Below are 17,513 nucleotides of genomic sequence, written 5' to 3' on the forward strand. Positions count from 1 at the left end.
TCTCCAAACGTACCTTTGCTCATTCCGGCCAAAAAGTTCAATTTTAACCTCATCGGTCCACAGAACTTGTTTCCAAAATGCATCAGGCTTGTCTATATGTTCATTTGCAAAGTTCAAACGATGATTTTTGTGGTGAGGACGTAGAAGAGGTTTTCTTCTGATGACTCTTCCATGAAGACCATATTTGTACAAGTATCTCTTTATAGTGGAATAGTGTACCACAACTCCAGTGTCTGCCAGATCTTTCTGGAGGGATCGTGCAGTCAAAGGTGGGTTTTGAATTGTTTTTCTCACAATCCTGTGAGCTGTCCTGTCTGATATTTTTCTTGGTCTTCCAGATCTTGCTTTAACTTCCACTGTTCCTGATGACTGCCATTTCTTAATTACATTCCGAACAGAGGATATTGACATCTGAAAACACTTTGCTATCTTCTTATAGCCTTCTCCAGCTTTGTGAGCGTCAACTATTTTCAGTTTCAGTTTTCTAGACAACTGCTTAGAAGAACCCATGGTGCTGATTGTTGGGGCAAGGTCAGATGAGTCTGGGCATTTAAAATCTTTGAGATTGACATAACCTGGTCTTCCCAGACGATGATTGAGAACAATCCATGACACTGGCAGGTCTCAGCTTGGCAAAGGGGGCAGTGCATGCTATAAATTCTGCAGGGTGCCCAAACTATTGTAGACGCCATTTTTTTGTTTTCTGTTATTTTGAAAGTGTAAATGATGGAAATAAAATCTAACTTTTGTTGACATATTATAAGAATGTCTAATCTGTAATTTGATGCCTTTTGGAGATTTTTCCATCTTTCCTTGGCTTCTTTATGCACATTAATACAAATTTTTAGCTGGGGTGCCCAAACGTTCGATCCCCACTGTATATATATATATATATATATATATATTTATATATACACACATACAGTATGCCTGGGGCAGCCATGTTTGATTATTTCTGCCTTACAGTGCAATACAATGGTTGTGCTCTACTATTCTTTCAAGCAATGTAGGTTTTCTGTTGGCTACTCTATAGGGAAATAATTTCTATTGCTGTGTTGCTGTCCACATATCCCCGTCAGTATGATTTTGCTGAATTCGCAGCTATCAGAAACAGAACACAAATCAAAATCATCCATACATCATTGTTGATCTGCAAATGGGTGCCACTTGCTTTGCATTGGAACACATTACAACACTCATCCACGGTGCATTACCCAGCACTGTAGTAACGCATATTATAATGCTAGTCATCGATATACCCATCTATACATGGCTAGACTAGATTACTTGAAATATTCTCCATCCATGATGAACGAATATCTGTGTTGAGTATTAGATTCCTTACTAATCTTTCATAAACATCTGGTGTCTGTTAATAATGGACGGCAGCCAATGTGCGCTCATTTATTAGGTCTAAATGGCAACTTCCTACTGACACTGTGTTTCTACCACCAAGCCAAAAAAGGAAAATACAACAACCTTACAATAAAAGTTTAAACAGGAGATGAGGTCAGCTAAGGATCCTATTTTTGTATTGTTGTATTTTCCTGTTTTGCTTGGTGGTAGAAACACAGGAAAATTACAAACTTGCAGTTTAATTAGCTTATTACATTCCAGGTTCATCAAAACACAAGGTGTGCAGTGTCTTACATATTGTTTTGTTCAGAAGCAGGCACAGCCTGAGTAGAAAAGCCTGTCTACTGCCAACATGCTTCAGAGAAGGACCACTCTGCAAAGGTCCATCATGCCCCCAGCTGAATCAAAGCCAGAGCTCTCCAATCAGAGGGGAGAATGTGCTTTGCTGATTGTAGAGCTATAACCCTGACTCAGCAGGGGGCATGCTGGACCTCTGCAGAAAGACCAGTACTTCCACAAAGATAGAAGGAGACCCACTGTACAGTTGCTGGCAGGGGACAGACTTTTCTACTTAGGGAGTGGCTGATTTGGAAAGAAAACGTTTTTTTTGACACACATGGAATATATTTATAGTGCCTTGAAAAAGTATTCATACCCCTTGAAATTTTCCACATGTTCTCATGTTACAACCAAAAACGTCAATGTATTTTATTGGGATTTGATGTGATAGACCAACACAAAGTGGTACATCATTGTGAAGTGGAAGGAAAATGAGAAATGTTTTTCAACATTTTTTACAAATAAATCTGTGAAAAGTGTGGCAGCATTTGTATCCAGCCCCCCGGAGTCAATACTTTGTAGGACCACCTTTCGCTGCAATCCCAGCTGCAAGTCTTTTGGGGATGTCTCTACCAGCTTTGCACATCTAGAGAGGGACATTTCTGCCCATTCTTCTTTGCAGAATTGCTCAAGCTCTGTCAGATTGGATGGAGAGCGTCTGGGAACAGCAATTTTCAAGTCTTGCCACAAACTCGCAATTGGATTTAGGTCTGGACTGTGACTGGGCCATTCCAACACATGAATCTGTTTTGATCTAAACCAGGGGGTCTCCAAACTGTGGCCCGGGGGCTGGATGCGGCCCTTTGCTTGCTTTTATCTGGCCCTTGGGGCATTATTTAATCCACTGACACCAACAAATTCCTCCCAATGATTCCAGAGATGGGGCAAAATAACCACCAATGATACCAATGATGGGGTACAGTTCATCCCAATGATACCAAGAATGGGGCCCAATGACACCAATGATTGGGCACAATTTCTCCCAATGACACTATCGATGGGGCACAATTCCTCTCTCTAAAACCAAAGATGGGGCATTGTTTACTCCTAATGATACCGGGTCATTTTCTGGTCCAGCCCCCCTAAAATATGCAGGACAGTAAACTGGCCCTTTGCTTAGAAACTTTGGAGACCCCTGATCTAAACCATTCCATTGTGGCTCTGGCTGTATGTTTCGGGCCATTGTCCTGCTGGAAGGTGAACCTCTGCCCCAATCTCAAGTCTTTTGTAGACTCCAACAGGTTTTCTTCTAAGATTTCCCTATATTTGGCTCCATCCATATTCCCATCAACTCTGGCCAGCTTCCTTGTCCGTGCTGAAGAAAAGCATCCCCACCACAATGTTTCATGGTGGGGATGGTATGTTCAGGGTGATGTGCAGTGTTAGTTTTCCGCCACACATAGCGTTTTCTTTTAGGCCAAAAAGTTCAATTTTGGTCCCATCTGACCAGAACCCCTTCTTCCACATGTTTGCTGTGTCCCCCACATGGCTTCTCGCAAACTGCAAACGGGACTTCTTATGGCTTTCTTCCAACAATGGCTTTCTTCTTGCCACTCTTCCATAAAGGCCACATTTGTGGACTTATAGTTATCCTGTGGACAGATTCTCCCACCTGAGCTGTGGATCTCTGCAGCTCCTCCAGAGTTCCCATGGGCCTCTTGGCTGCTTCTCTGATGAATGCTCTCCTTGCCCGGTCTGTCAGTTTCGGTGGACGGCCATGTCTTGGTAGGTTTGAAATTGGTGACATACTCTTTCCATTTTCAGATGATGGATTGAACAGTGATCCATGAGATGTTCAAAGCTTGGGAGATTTTTTTATAACCTAACTGCGCTTTAAACTTCTCCACAACATCCCTGACCTGTCTGGTGTGTTCCTTGGCCTTCATGATGCTGTTTGTTCATTAATGTTCTCTAACAAACCTCTGAGGGCTTCCCAGAACAGCTGTATTTATACTGAGATTGCATTACACACAGGGGGACTCTATTTACTAATGACTTCTGAAAGCAATTGGTTCCACTAGATTTTAGTGAGGGGTAGCAGAGTGAAGGGGGCTGAATACAAATGCACGCTCCACTTTTCACAGATTTATTTGTAAAAAAAATGTTGAAAACCATTGCTCATTTTCCTTCCACTTCACAATTATGTAGCACTTCGTGTTGGTCTATCAGATAAAATCCCAATAAAATACATTTATGTTTTTGGTTGTAACATGGCAAAATGTGGAACATTTCGAGGGGTATTTTTTCAAGGCACTGCAGCTGATTTAAACTGAAAAACATAAAGATATATTGTTATATATTGGTGACGCCAATGTCCCTGAAACCAAATGAAAGGAATTGTACATTAACCTACTTTTATTTGTTCATCAGATGAGATGAATCTGGTCGGAGGATTGCTACTTCTTCTTGGCTGGCCTCAATCAGGTATAGATTGTGTACTATTATCCTTAATACTAATCATGTTCTTAGTATTTTTAATGAAGAGTGGGTGTAAAGTGCAATGTATTATATTGTTTCAATTGGCAACTAAAGAAACTTCATGGGGCATATATAGAGCTAATGCCAGGTGAAATCTGGATGTGGTGATGGTTTGCATATTTTCTGCTGAAGTGCGTTATTTTTTAGATCACAGAACTCCGTCATATTTCTTTGTACTATTGAGTGATGTAAATAACTATCAATGGTAGAAACTGGTACGAAAATTCACCTTCTCAGCATTCACCTAAACTGTTAAAGCCAAACTCCAGGAAAACCGCTAAATACACAGATGTATAGGAACTGTTTAGCCTGCCAAAAGATTTGTATTTCTGCTCAGGGGCGTCCCTAGGGTTGGTGTCACCGGTGCGATAACACTTGGTGACACCCCCTCCGACAATCCCCGCAGAATGGATCGGACCTACGGATTGAGCATAATGGATCAGACTCCAATCCATTATGCTCCCCAATGCTCCATCCATTATGCTCCCCAATTGAGCATAATGAATCAGAGTCCAATCCATTATGCTCCCCAATCTGAAGATCCAATTCATCCTGCAGGGATGGTCTGCATGCAACCTATATGGGGTGACACCAGACCCGTTCCACGAAAAGGTAAGTTGTAAAGAAAGCCGACGATCCCCGCAGGATGGATCGGATCCATCCTGCAGGGATCGTCGGCTTGCTTTACAACTTACCTTTTCATGGAGCGGGTCCAGTGTCAACCCGTGCAGTTGGTGTCACCCGGTGCGACGCGCACCCCCCGCACCTGCCTCGGGATGGCACTGGTCCCCAGCCCTGTGTAAGCTCTGACTTGACTTGTGCCTTCAATTCTTCTGCTCCTGGTAGTTGAATGCAGCAGCAGAGCAGTGTAGAAAATGTGATTATGTGCTGTTTGGGGAAGGAGAGATTAAAATATATCTGATGGTTTGTTGTGTAACAGGATTTGTGATGGGCTGAAGGATCAGAGGGTGGCTTTAACTTGAACGTTATAATAAATGCAGAGTAGAAAGCAACAATGCCCACAGAGTCAGAGCGGCAATGAGATTTACATGCAACACAGCACAATATACAACAGAATGAAGATGCTACAATAACAGGGCTGCCATGAGCAGTTTTCCTAAAGGCTCACTAGATGGCAGCACAGTCTATTAGAAACTCAGCAAAGAAAGATAAGCAGTCAGTGCAAATGACTACTTGCATTTCCCTTGGAACAGCCTCTCTCTGTTTCTGGTAGTCCAGGTGGGCAGCTGAAGGGATCCCCAGACCGGCTCCACAGGGTAGTGGCAGGTAGTCTGCTCTGGCTACAAATGACAATGGCTGCATGAACAGGACAACCCTGCTTTGGGCTTGGCAGTCCAGACAAAACTGGCATGGAGCACTGTGTAGTGACTGGGGCGTGGAAGGAAGCTGCATGCTCATGTTCTCAAACCAAGTGGACCACAAGCAGGGCTGCTGTTAGCAACCACAGGGCCCCATACAGCCAAGCTAACAGGGCCCCCCAAACCAGCCTGTCATGTTTCACATCACTGTCATATTGACAATCATATGCCTTTAAGTGTTTCTATATCTTGTATCTGCTCCTCCCTTTCCTTTGGTTTAGTTAATGCTGTATAGATAGCCCTCCCCTTTCCCAGAAATGCATTGCAGCTCTAGCCTCATGTCATGGAGCAGATCACATTATGATCTTTTGACCTATCGAATGTCCATTGTTGTAAGATTCTCTCAGTTTATGGAATAAATTTCACAAGATCTACAAGATGTCTTATCGATTGAGTCACTGACTGTGGTATCCAACTGAGGTTGAAGTTAGTGCTATCTCATCACAACTGTAAGTTACAGAGATCACACTATCAATGCTTAGATTAGAGAGACAGAACAGGCCCCATACAGCCAACCTGACAAGCCCTCCGCCCCATTCCCACAAGAAAACACAGTTTACTGTGCTTCAATTATGAATGAACACAGTGATTGGTTGGTACAAATCACTCATTGTGTTAATTCAGGAAAGTAAGGGGCTGGTAAATGTGACATATTTACTGGACACTTCCCCCACTCTCCATCCTGAAGGATCCGATTGTGTGCTAGCAGCTGCCAGTGGGAAGGAGAAGAGGGAAGCAGCATTGCAGGGTTGAAGGCACACAGGGGAACCTGGGCAACGGGGAAACTTATGGTGCACAGAGAGGGTGATGGGTGCGGTGGGGGGTAATTACTGGAACCGATCCCCTGTATGGCTCTCTGTAGCAGCCAAAAGTCAGCGGGAGGGAGAGCCGAAGAAGCTAGCTTTGAGCTGCTGCAGAGAGAACCATACAGGGGATCAGTTCTAGTAATTCCTCCCCCCTCCTTCCCAGTGCTGATCAGTCTTCCTGCCCATAGCCAATATACCCAGATTCTTGGGCCCTCCTGCTGGCCTGGGCCCCGTGCAGGAGGACTAATGTCACCCCCTTATGCACAGCCCTGAGAACCAAGAGAGGAGGGAAACATTACAGGGGTGGGGGCAGCAGGGGGAAATGTATGGTATACAGGGAGGGTGATGGGTACAATTATTGTAACCATTTCCCTTTTTGGCTCTCTCTGAAGCAGCTGAAAGCCAGCTGGAGGGAGAGGAAGAAGCCAGCTTTCAGCTGCTGCAGAGAGAGCCATACAGGGGACGGGTTCCAGTAATTGCCCCCCGCTGTGCCAATCACTCTCCCTGCCTACATCCGATTCACCCAGCTGCCTGGGCCCCTCTGCTGGCCTGGGCCCCATACAGGAGGACTGGTGGTAACCCCTTATCCACGGCCCTGACCGCAAGCCTGGATCATTGTAGGAGGAGCATTCCCCTGGTGATAGCTCACATGCCCTGTCACTGCTGTCTCATCAGGTACAGTCCCTCTGAGCACCAGGGGGTGGGAAAGAGAATAATGGATACCTCCTGGGTGTGTCCAGAAGCCTAGAGAATTATGGGAAATGGGGTTAGAGGAGCCTGCATCTGCACATGGTAAGCAAAGGTGCACTGCACTAAAGGTTCAGCACAAGCACAATAATGCATCTCGGGCGATCAGGAAGGAATATTTTCCCCTGCAGGAACACATTGGATCATGCTTTGCTGGTAATTTTTGCCTTCCTCTGGATCAACTGTGGGTATAGGATTATAACTTTTTTTTTTCAATGGTAGACCTGCATGGACTTTTTTCAGCCAGACTAACTATCTAACTATGACAGTGTTTATTATGGATTCCAATGGCCTTCTTCACAACCACGCAGTGCATTCCAGTGCAGTCAACAAAAGTAGAACATGTCTCATTTTTTACTGTATGGAATGCATTTGAAACGTGTCAAAATGAATCAAAGAATGCCCCAGAATGCACATGTTGTAATTGAGAGGAAGGAAAAGAGGGGAAAAAACACAACTCAGAAACGCATCCGGAATGCAGAAATTGTGGTGTGAACCGGCACTAAATGCATTCATCTATCCTTGAGTATGGTTGTAAAAACAAACTAAATCACATTATTGTTTCCTGCAGGGATTGCGCTGGAAATCTTTGTGTCAAACAAGACGGCCAAGGTGGGCTCCAATGTCACCCTTCCCTGCACCTTCTCATGGGGGGGCGCTCCCATAAACACCACACTGCTGCAGATAATATGGATATTCAGAAATGAATTTGTTCTGACATACTGCAACGAGCTGACTGTGAAAGAGAAGAGGGCGTCCATGAAGATCGACTGGCTAAGGAACGGAATTGCTTCTCTAATGCTTTCCAATGTGATGACCACTGATGATGGGGTCTACAAATGTGTGGTCATTTATGACAAAGTCCATAAAGACGGAATTGTATCACTCAGTGTGGAAGGTGAGGATCAAACATGGGAAGGATCCATGGACTGAAACCCAAGTGGAATTCCAGGCGTAACCCTAACTACTCTTAAAACCGTTCCTCCCCCCCCTGCTAACACCTATGCTTTCAACCTGTGTAAGAAGGTTGTATATACTTACTTTCAGGCCGCTTTGGTCTGATGATGTGATCCCATTCCCCTGTATCAGCTAGCGCCGCTGCAGGGGAGAAGAGGGAGCACTTATAACGGATAGGTCGTTGAAGCCTATGGGTGACCTCACCACTTCAGGCATTGCCAGCCATTGCGGGAGCACTCTTTCCCCTACAGGCCACTTTGGTCTGATCATGGGATCCCACTCCCCTTTGTCAGCCAGCGCCGCTGCAGGGGAGAAGAGGGAGCACCAATAATGGATGGGTCGTTGAAGCCTATGGGTGACCTCACCACTTCAGGCATTGCCAGCCATTGTGGGAGCACTCTCTCCCCTGTAGCTGCCTCTGGCTGACACATGGGAACCAACAGGGCTGCTGTTAGAAATCACGGGACCCCATACAGCCAACCTGACAGGGCACCCCCCCCCCCCGCAAACAAAAAACACTGTTCACTATGCAAGTCATTGATACTGAATACTCATTGTGTTCATTCAGGAAAGGAAGGGCCTGTAAAATGTGACATTTACTGGACCCTTCCCCCCACTCCCCATCCTGAAGGATCCTATTGTGTGCTTGCAGCTGCCGGTGGGAAGGAGAGGAGGGAAGCCGGCAGCACTGCAGGTTTGGGGGCACACAGGGGAGCCTGGGCAGCAGGCAGAAACCTATGGTGCACAGAGAGGGTGATGGGTGCATTGGGGGGCAATTACTGGAACCGATCCCCTGTATGGCTCCCTCTGCAGCAGCCAGAAGTCAGCGGGAGGGAGAGCAGAAGAAGCCATCTTTGAGCTGCTGCAGAGAGAACCATACAGGGGATCAGTTCCAGTAATTCCTCCCACCTCCCCCCACTAGTGCTGATCACCCTCCCTGCCCACAACCAATATACCCAGCTTCTTGGGCCCTCCTGCTGGCCTGGGCCCTGTACAGGAGGACTGGTGGTACCCCCTTATCCACAGCCCTGGGAACCAATCACGTGGCTGGATGTGAGTGGCCTAAAAGTAAGTATATGCAACCTTCTTACACAGGTCAGTAAGCACAGAAGTTAGGAGGGTGGAGGACTTTTTTAAGACTAGCTAGGGTGAAGCCTGGAATTCCACTTTAACCTCCCTAGCGGTCTGATTATGTCAGTATTTCTGTGCTCAAAGCGGTACATTTGTTTGCATGGAAATATGTTGTTTTTTTATTGTAGGCCTGTAATTTTTAGGAATAACTCACTGAAATCTGGCCGAACAAGAGTCTAGTAAACATCCCATAACATAATTTAATAAAAAATAATATAATAATAAATTTAATTCAATAATATAATTTGAAATAGAGCGCCAAGTTCGCACATCGCTGAGCTCAGTTGTAGAATCGTTTTCATTGTCTGATGAGGAATTTCCCCCACGAATCATTATCACTCAATTCTCCAAGTGGTTCTGATTTACTATCGCTGTTCTCTAGCCAGTCTAAAACCGCTTTTGACCTAAAGGGACGCTTTTTGGACGCCATGGACGTTTCTCAGTTTCTAGGCAGAAAGAACAGTAAAAATGCAGGCAGGGCGCCGGACAAAGCACTCGGGACAAAATGTATGTGAAATGGTTTGATACAGGAATGTTATACTACGTGATTTTAGTGTATTGAGTGAATGTCACTTTTTGACATTTTTAAATTTCCCGCCGTTCCGTCCCCCGTATGTCCCGACGTCGCAGGGAACGGAACCCAGAAGACGGATGCCGGCATCGGCCGGAGGAGATGGCCGGGGACACTACGGGGGGGATATCGCGGGAGCGCAGGACAAGGTAAGTGATCAAGGGATCCCGGAGCAACGCTGCAGTGTATTCCCGAGTGTAGCTCGGGGTTACTGCTTGTGGTGCTGAAACTTTACCCCGAGCTACACTCGGGAATACCTCCAGGGAGGTTAATTCAGTCAGGGGCTCAAAATTTCAAGTCCTGAGCTGCTAACCAGGCCTTAAGAGTTTCTAGCCAGCAGTTGCCCCACCCAACCCCTACCCTGCCCCGCCATTATTTCTGTCCCTGAACACGGCCTCGTAAATGATCTCATGAAATTAACTGTTAAATGTTTTATGCAAAATAAAAGTACAAAAATAAATATCAACAATAACAACTTTAACAATATTAACCGCTTCCTGGCCGCTCCATAGCAGGAATACTGCACGGTGCGCAAACTCACATATATATACACACGTGATTTTGCAGTTTCGGGTAGGGGAGCGCGCGCCCTACCTGCACCGCCATTCGCGGCCTCGGCTGTCAATCACCGGGTCCTGGCCGATTATTACTCGATGGCACTCTGTGACCACCGAGTGTCTCCGACGTGGGAGAGACCTATGTATAAACAACACAGGTCTCTCCCCTGTCAGCTCCTGCACACTGCTTTGTATGGCTTTGCACAGCAGCATGCTTACAGTGAAGCACACACACAGCCCACATAGTAAAACAGAACACAGTTAACCCTTTGATCGCCCCTCATGTTAGCCCCTTCCTGCCCAGTGCCATTAATACAGTGTCAGTGCTTTTTATTAGCACCGATCGCTGTATTGGTGTCACCGGGGATGTCAGTGACACCAAGTCAGTCAACCCCCCCCCCCCCCTCTTAAAGATATACTGCTAAAGGGCGGCCCCTGTGTGCAAATCACATATATATATATATACATAATTTGGCATTTCTGGGTAGGGGGCCCACAAAGTACCTGGATCCATAAGGATCGGTCTGGGGGAATCAATGTACATGGGGTCAGTCTGTGAGGACGGATCAGTGTATATGGGGTCAGTCTGTGAGGAGGGATCAGTGTATATGGGGTCAGTCTGTGAGGAGGGATCGGTGTATATGGGGTCAATCTGTGAGGAGGGATCGGTGTATATGGGGTCAGTCTGTGAGAAGGGATCGGTGTATATGGGGTCAGTCTGTGAGAAGGGATCAATGTATATGGGGTCAGTCTGTGAGGAGGGATCAGTGTATATGGGGTCAGTCTGTGAGGAGGGATCGGTGTATATGGGGTCAGTCTGTGAGGAGGGATCGGTGTATATGGGGTCAGTCTGTGAGGAGATTTCAGTGTATATGGGGTCAGTCTGTGAGGAGGGATCGGGGTATATGGGGTCAGTCTGTGAGGACGGATCAGTGTATATGGGGTCAGTCTGTGAGGAGGGATCAGTGTATATGGGGTCAGTCTGTGAGGAGGGATCGGTGTATATGGGGTCAGTCTGTGAGGAGGGATCGGTGTATATGGGGTCAGTCTGTGAGGAGGGATCAGTGTATATGGGGTCAGTCTGTGAGGAGATTTCAGTGTATATGGGGTCAGTCTGTGAGGAGGGATCGGTGTATATGGGGTCAGTCTGCGAGGAGAAATCATTGTATATGGGGTCAGTCTGTGAGGAGAAATCATTGTATATGGGGTCAGTCTGTAGGGGAAATCGGTGTATATGGGGTCAGTCTGTGAGGAGGGATCAGTGTATATGGGGTCATTCTGTGTGGAGAAATCAGTGTATATGAGGTCAGTCTCTGTGGAGGGATCAGTGTATATGGGGTCAGTCTGTGAGGAGGGATCATTGTATATGGGGTCAGTCTGTGAGGAGGGATCGGTGTATATGGGGTCAGTCTGAGGGGGGATCAACGTATATGGGGTCAGTCTGTGAGGAGGGATAGGTGTATATGGGGTCAGTCTGTGAGGACGGATCGGTGTATATGGGGTCAGTCTGTGAGGAGGTATCAGTGTATATGGGGTCAGTCTGTGAGGAGGGATTGGCGTATATGGGGTCAGTCTGTGAGGAGGGATCGGTGTATATGGGGTCAGTCTGTGAGGAGGGATCGGTGTATATGGGGTCAGTCTGTGAGGAGGGATCAGTGTATATGGGGTCAGTCTGCGAGGAGAAATCATTGTATATGGGGTCAGTCTGTGAGGAGAAATCATTGTATATGGGGTCAGTCTGTAGGGGAAATCGGTGTATATGGGGTCAGTCTGTGAGGAGGGATCAGTGTATATGGGGTCATTCTGTGTGGAGAAATCAGTGTATATGAGGTCAGTCTCTGTGGAGGGATCAGTGTATATGGGGTCAGTCTGTGAGGAGGGATTAGTGTATATGGGGTCAGTCTGAGGGGGGATCAACGTATATGGGGTCAGTCTGTGAGGAGGGATCGGTGTATATGGGGTCAGTCTGTGAGGACGGATCGGTGTATATGGGGTCAGTCTGTGAGGAGGTATCAGTGTATATGGGGTCAGTCTGTGAGGAGGGATTGGCGTATATGGGGTCAGTCTGTGAGGAGGGATCGGCGTATATGGGGTCAGTCTGTGAGGAGGGATCGGTGTATATGGGGTCAGTCTGTGAGGAGGGATCGGTGTATATGGGGTCAGTCTGTGAGGAGGGATCGGTGTATATGGGGTCAGTCTGTGAGGAGGGATCGGGGTATATGGGGTCAGTCTCTGTGGAGGGATCAGTGTATATGGGGTCAGTCTGTGAGGAGGGATCATTGTATATGGGGTCAGTCTGTGAGGAGGGATTAGTGTATATGGGGTCAGTCTGAGGGGGGATCAACGTATATGGGGTCAGTCTGTGAGGAGGGATCAGTGTATATGGGGTCAGTCTGTGAGGAGGGATCGGTGTATATGGGGTCAGTCTGTGAGGATGGATCGGTGTATATGGGGTCAGTCTGTGAGGAGGTATCAGTGTATATGGGGTCAGTCTGTGAGGAGGGATCGGCGTATATGGGGTCAGTCTGTGAGGAGGGATCGGTGTATATGGGGTCAGTCTGTGAGGAGGGATCGGTGTATATGGGGTCAGTCTGTGAGGAGGGATCGGTGTATATGGGGTCAGTCTGTGAGGACGAATCAGTGTATATAGGGTCAGTCTGTGAGGAGGGATCGGTGTATATGGGGTCAGTTTGTGAGGAGGGATCGGTGTATATGGGGTCAGTCTGTGAGGAGGGATCGGTGTATATGGGGTCAGTCTGTGAGGACGGATCAGTGTATATAGGGTCAGTCTATGAGGACGGATCAGTGTATATAGGGTCAGTCTGTGAGGTGGGATCAGTGTATATGGGGTCAGTCTGTGAGGTGGGATCAGTGTATATGGGGTCAGTCTGTGAGGAGGGATCAGTGTATATGGGGTCAGTCCGAGGGGAGGGATCAGTGTTTATGGGGTCAGTCTGTGAGGAGGGATCAGTGTATATGGGGTCATTCTTTGGGAGGGGGGTAGAATCAGTGTATATGGGGGCAGTCTTTGGGAGGGGGGGTAGAATCAGTGTAAATGGGGGCAATCTTTGGGAGGGGGGGTAGAATCAGTGTATATGGGGGCAGTCTTTGGGAGGGGGGGTAGAATCAGTGTATATGGGGGAAATCTTGGGGGGGGGGATCAGTGTATATGGGGGCAGTCTCTGTGGGGGGGAGGGAGATCACTCTGAGGGGTCGGGGTACAGCTATGGCTCCCCCATCACCCCCCATAATACACTGTACACACCCCTCCTTCATTGTCACCACCCTTTATACCCTGTCACCATGCAGCCTCCCTTTCTTCCTCTCTCATTGATTTTGTGTTGCTTAGGGCAGCACAAAACCTAAGTACACCACTGGGCAGCACTGAGAGCCAATCACAGTCTACTGCATGCACATTTGCTGACAGGGAACATGCTGACAGGAGGAGAGAGCGGAGCATATAGAGTTGATGACTTATCAGAGTGTTGCTGCTCCTTCATTGTCCAATCAGAAGGCTTAGGGGTGTGGAGGTGGCACCACTGCAATCATTATCTCCTAGTAACTATTAGGGCTCATTCTCACTCGCTATTACAGCCGCCCTCCTGAGAAGCGATCTGATATATCATCTCCTTACCACCCATTTTAACCCTGAAAATGCCGACCTGCCATTACCGCCCCGCGACTGAAGCCCCATTCTCTTGAATGACATGCCGTATAATTTTTGCCACAGTTGGAGTATGTTTACAGCCCTGAGCGGCTGCGTGTGGTCGGGGGTGGTAAAACCATGGCTTTCCTGCCCCTTGGCCGCCTTTGTGAATGAGTCTGAATGCTAAATAATACAACTAAAGCTCTCCCTCTAAAGAGTTTCCCAAATCTCTCTTCCAGGGGTGACGTACTGGATGCCTGCCGCTCTGTGTATAGCAATCCTGGCTACAGCAATCCTCATCGGTGGTGTCATGTGGGGCTGCCGCATCTGCAGGAATGACAGGTCTGTCACCATCTGAGAAGAGAAGATGGAGAGATGTAATATCTGGATGTGAGGTCGCTACAAATGTCGCCGAATACAATGCCATAACCATGTGACTGCAGGAGATCAGAAGCCAGCACTGCTGGAATGTGATGGATGTCATAGACCATCCCCCACCCATGTACTACCCCACATGTCACTATTTCCTGTTACTGCTCTACATTGTTACCTATTGGGGGGGGGTACATCGATATTTAGAGCTGGAGGGGTACATTGATATTTAGAACTGGGGGGTTACATTGATATTTAGAACTGGGGGGGTACATCAATATTTAGAGCTGGGGGGGTACATCGATATTTAGAGCTGGGGGGGTACATCGATATTTAGAGCTGAACTCCAGGCAAGAACACTTTCATTTAAACATGTTCCTCAATGGCCACAGAGGATATAAATCTGCTTTACGTGCACCTATTACTTGTGCAAACCAAGTTCTAACTTTGTAAATGTAGCAGTGACATCATCACTGCGCTGTACATAGCTTGTGCAGACAGCTGAGCTGTGGGAGGGGCCCAGCGGGCTCCACCCACTACAGAAAATACAGGAAGGGGCGGAGGCAAGACCAGTCACCCTGCACAAGGAGAAAACATCAGGGGTTGGACCAAGGCCGGTGCTAGACTATTTTGTCCCCTAGGCAAAACCAGCTACTTGCACCCCCCCACAAAAAAATAAAACTTTACCTGTAGTTCTACTTCACTTCTCCTAGTACATGTCCTCTTTCCCCTTAAAATTTCAACCCTAGCACAAATCCTCTCCCCCAAATCCCCCTCCTAGCATAAATCTCCCCAATCCCCCCTCCAAGCATAAATCCCCTTAATCCCCCCTCCTAGCATAAATCTCCCCAATGCCCCCTCCAAGCATAAATTCCCCTAATCCCCCTCCAAGCATAAATCCCCCCAATGCCCCCTCCAAGCATAAATCCCCCTAATCCCCCCTTCTAGCATAAATCCCCCCAATCCCCCCTCCTAGCATAAATCCCCCTAATCCCCCCTTCTAGCATAAATCCCCCCAATCCCCCCTCCTAGCATAAATCCCCCTAATCCCCCCTCCAAGCATAAATCCCCCTAATCCCCCCTTCTAGCATAAATCCCCCCAATCCCCCCTCCTAGCATAAATCCCCCTAATCCCCCCTCCTAGCGTAAATCCCCCCAATCCCCCCCCTAGCATAAATCACCCTAATCCCCCCTCCTAGCATAAATGCCCCCTAATCCCCCCTCCTAGCATAAAGCCCCCCAATCTCCCCTCCTTGCATAAATCCCCCGTAATCCCTCCTCCTAGCATAAATCCCCCCAATCTCTCCTCCTAGCACAAAGCCTTCTCCAAATTACCCTTCCCAGCACAAATCCTTCATCCCCAGTCAAATCTCCCCACCTAGAACAACACAATCCCCCCCAATCACAAATCCTCTCCCCCAATCCCCCCTCCTAGCATAAATCCCCCCAATCCCTCCTCCTATTATAAATCGGGGAAATCCTTCATCCCCAGTCAAATCTCCCCACCTAGAACAACACAATCCCCCCCAATCACAAATTCATCCCCCAATCCCCCCTCCTAGCATAAATCCCTCCAATCTCCCTCTCCAAGCACACCTCCCCGAATCCCCTCTCCTACCACAAATCCCTCTCCCAATCCCCCCTCCTAGCATATCCTAGCATATATCCTAGCATAAATCCCCACAATCCCCCTCTCCTAGCACCCCCCGAATACCCTCTCCTACAACAAATCCCTCCCCCAATCCCCCCTCCTAGCATAAATCCCCCCAATCCCCCTCTCCTAGCACCCCCCCCAAATACCCTCTCCTACAACAAATCCCTCCCCCAATCCCCCACTCCTAACATAACCCCCCTCCCCCGAATTCCTTCTCCTAGCACAGATCCCCCCCTCCTAGCATGACCCCCCCAATTTATCCTTCTAGCACAAATTCCTCCCCCCTTAAATCCTCCCTCCCAATCCCCCTACCCCTCCTCCTAACACAAATCCCCCCACATCCCCCCTTCTAGCACAGATCCCCCCAATCCCCCCCAAGCACCAATCCTCTTCTTTCAATCCCCTCACCTAGGACAAATTCCCCCTAATCCCTCCTCTAGCTAAAACCCCTCCAAATTACTCTTCCCAGCATAAAATCCTCCCACTTTACCCAAATACCCCCCCCCCCCCACACACACACACACCGCTTTTAGCACTCAGCGCCAAGGCACAGTGCCCATGAAAAGGCCAGCCTGGGGGGAGCACAACTGAAATCTAGGGGGTATAGCCCACACCAGCACCCCCCTAGATCCGGCCATGGTGGAGAGTATGGAAACCAGAAGGCAGTGCGCCCTAGTGGTAGCACTGGCCCTGGGTTGGACCATTACCCCTCCACTGCTGAGTTTACAGACCGCTCTCTCTAGACAAGCAGTTAGAAGGTGGGAGCCAATCACCTTCTAACATCAGCTTGCAGTTTTAATTGCAGTTTTTCTTTAGTTTGATTGTTTTACTGTATACAAACATATTTTAAACGCTTCCCGACCGCCCTATAGCAGAAATACTGCTACAGGGCGGCAAGGGTGCACAAAATCACGTACATTTACATGATTTTGCATTTACGGGTAGGGGCAGCGGTTCTCAGTCACTTCGTCCCGGCCAGTAATTACTCGCCGGCACCCGGTGATATCCAAAGATCTCTGAAGGGGAGGAGAACTGTTTTGCTTACTAACAGTTCTCCTCCCTGTCAGCTCTGGCACACTGCTTTTGATGGCTGTGCTCAGCACAGCCATCTAAAGCAGTGTGATTACAGTGAAGCACACTGCTTTAGATCGCCCCTGATGTTAACCCCTTCCTGCCCAATGCCATTAGTACAGTGTCAGTGTTTTATTTTTTAGCCCTGATCACTGTATTAGCAAAAACATGGAGCAGAATACATTTTGGCCTAAATTTATGACGAAATTATATTTTTTCAATTTTTTTACTGGACATGTTTAATATCAAAAAGTCAAAATATTGTTTTTTTTTCTCAAAATTGTCAGTCTGGTTTTTTTATACCACAAAAGATAAAAAATGCACAGGCAATCAAATACCACCAAAAGAAAGCTCAATTTGTGGAAAAAAAAGGATGTAAATTTCATTTGGGTGCAGCGTTGCATGACCGCGCAATTGTCAGTTAAAGTAATGCAGCACCGTAACACAAA

The 17,513-nt window shown here is 47.5% G+C and overlaps 1 protein-coding gene across 1 annotated transcript in view; it reads left to right on the top strand.

The window, feature by feature from the left end:
* LOC149472049 (uncharacterized) overlaps nucleotides 1–14,573 on the top strand; it is a 67,606-nt gene extending 53,033 nt beyond the window's left edge. The window contains exons 2-4 of the mRNA XM_089693255.1: nucleotides 4,066–4,119; nucleotides 7,677–8,003; nucleotides 14,207–14,573. Coding sequence (XP_089549381.1) covers nucleotides 4,071–4,119; nucleotides 7,677–8,003; nucleotides 14,207–14,325 — 495 coding nt within the window. The 5' untranslated portion in view covers nucleotides 4,066–4,070 and the 3' untranslated portion in view covers nucleotides 14,326–14,573. The remainder of the gene's footprint in view (nucleotides 1–4,065; nucleotides 4,120–7,676; nucleotides 8,004–14,206) is intronic.
* Nucleotides 14,574–17,513: the final 2,940 nt, after the last annotated feature.

This window comes from Staurois parvus, unplaced genomic scaffold (genome assembly GCF_062004578.1).
Source record: "Staurois parvus isolate SC_StPar_1 unplaced genomic scaffold, SC_StPar_1.0 ptg000024l, whole genome shotgun sequence".
Taxonomy (NCBI): domain Eukaryota; kingdom Metazoa; phylum Chordata; class Amphibia; order Anura; family Ranidae; genus Staurois; species Staurois parvus.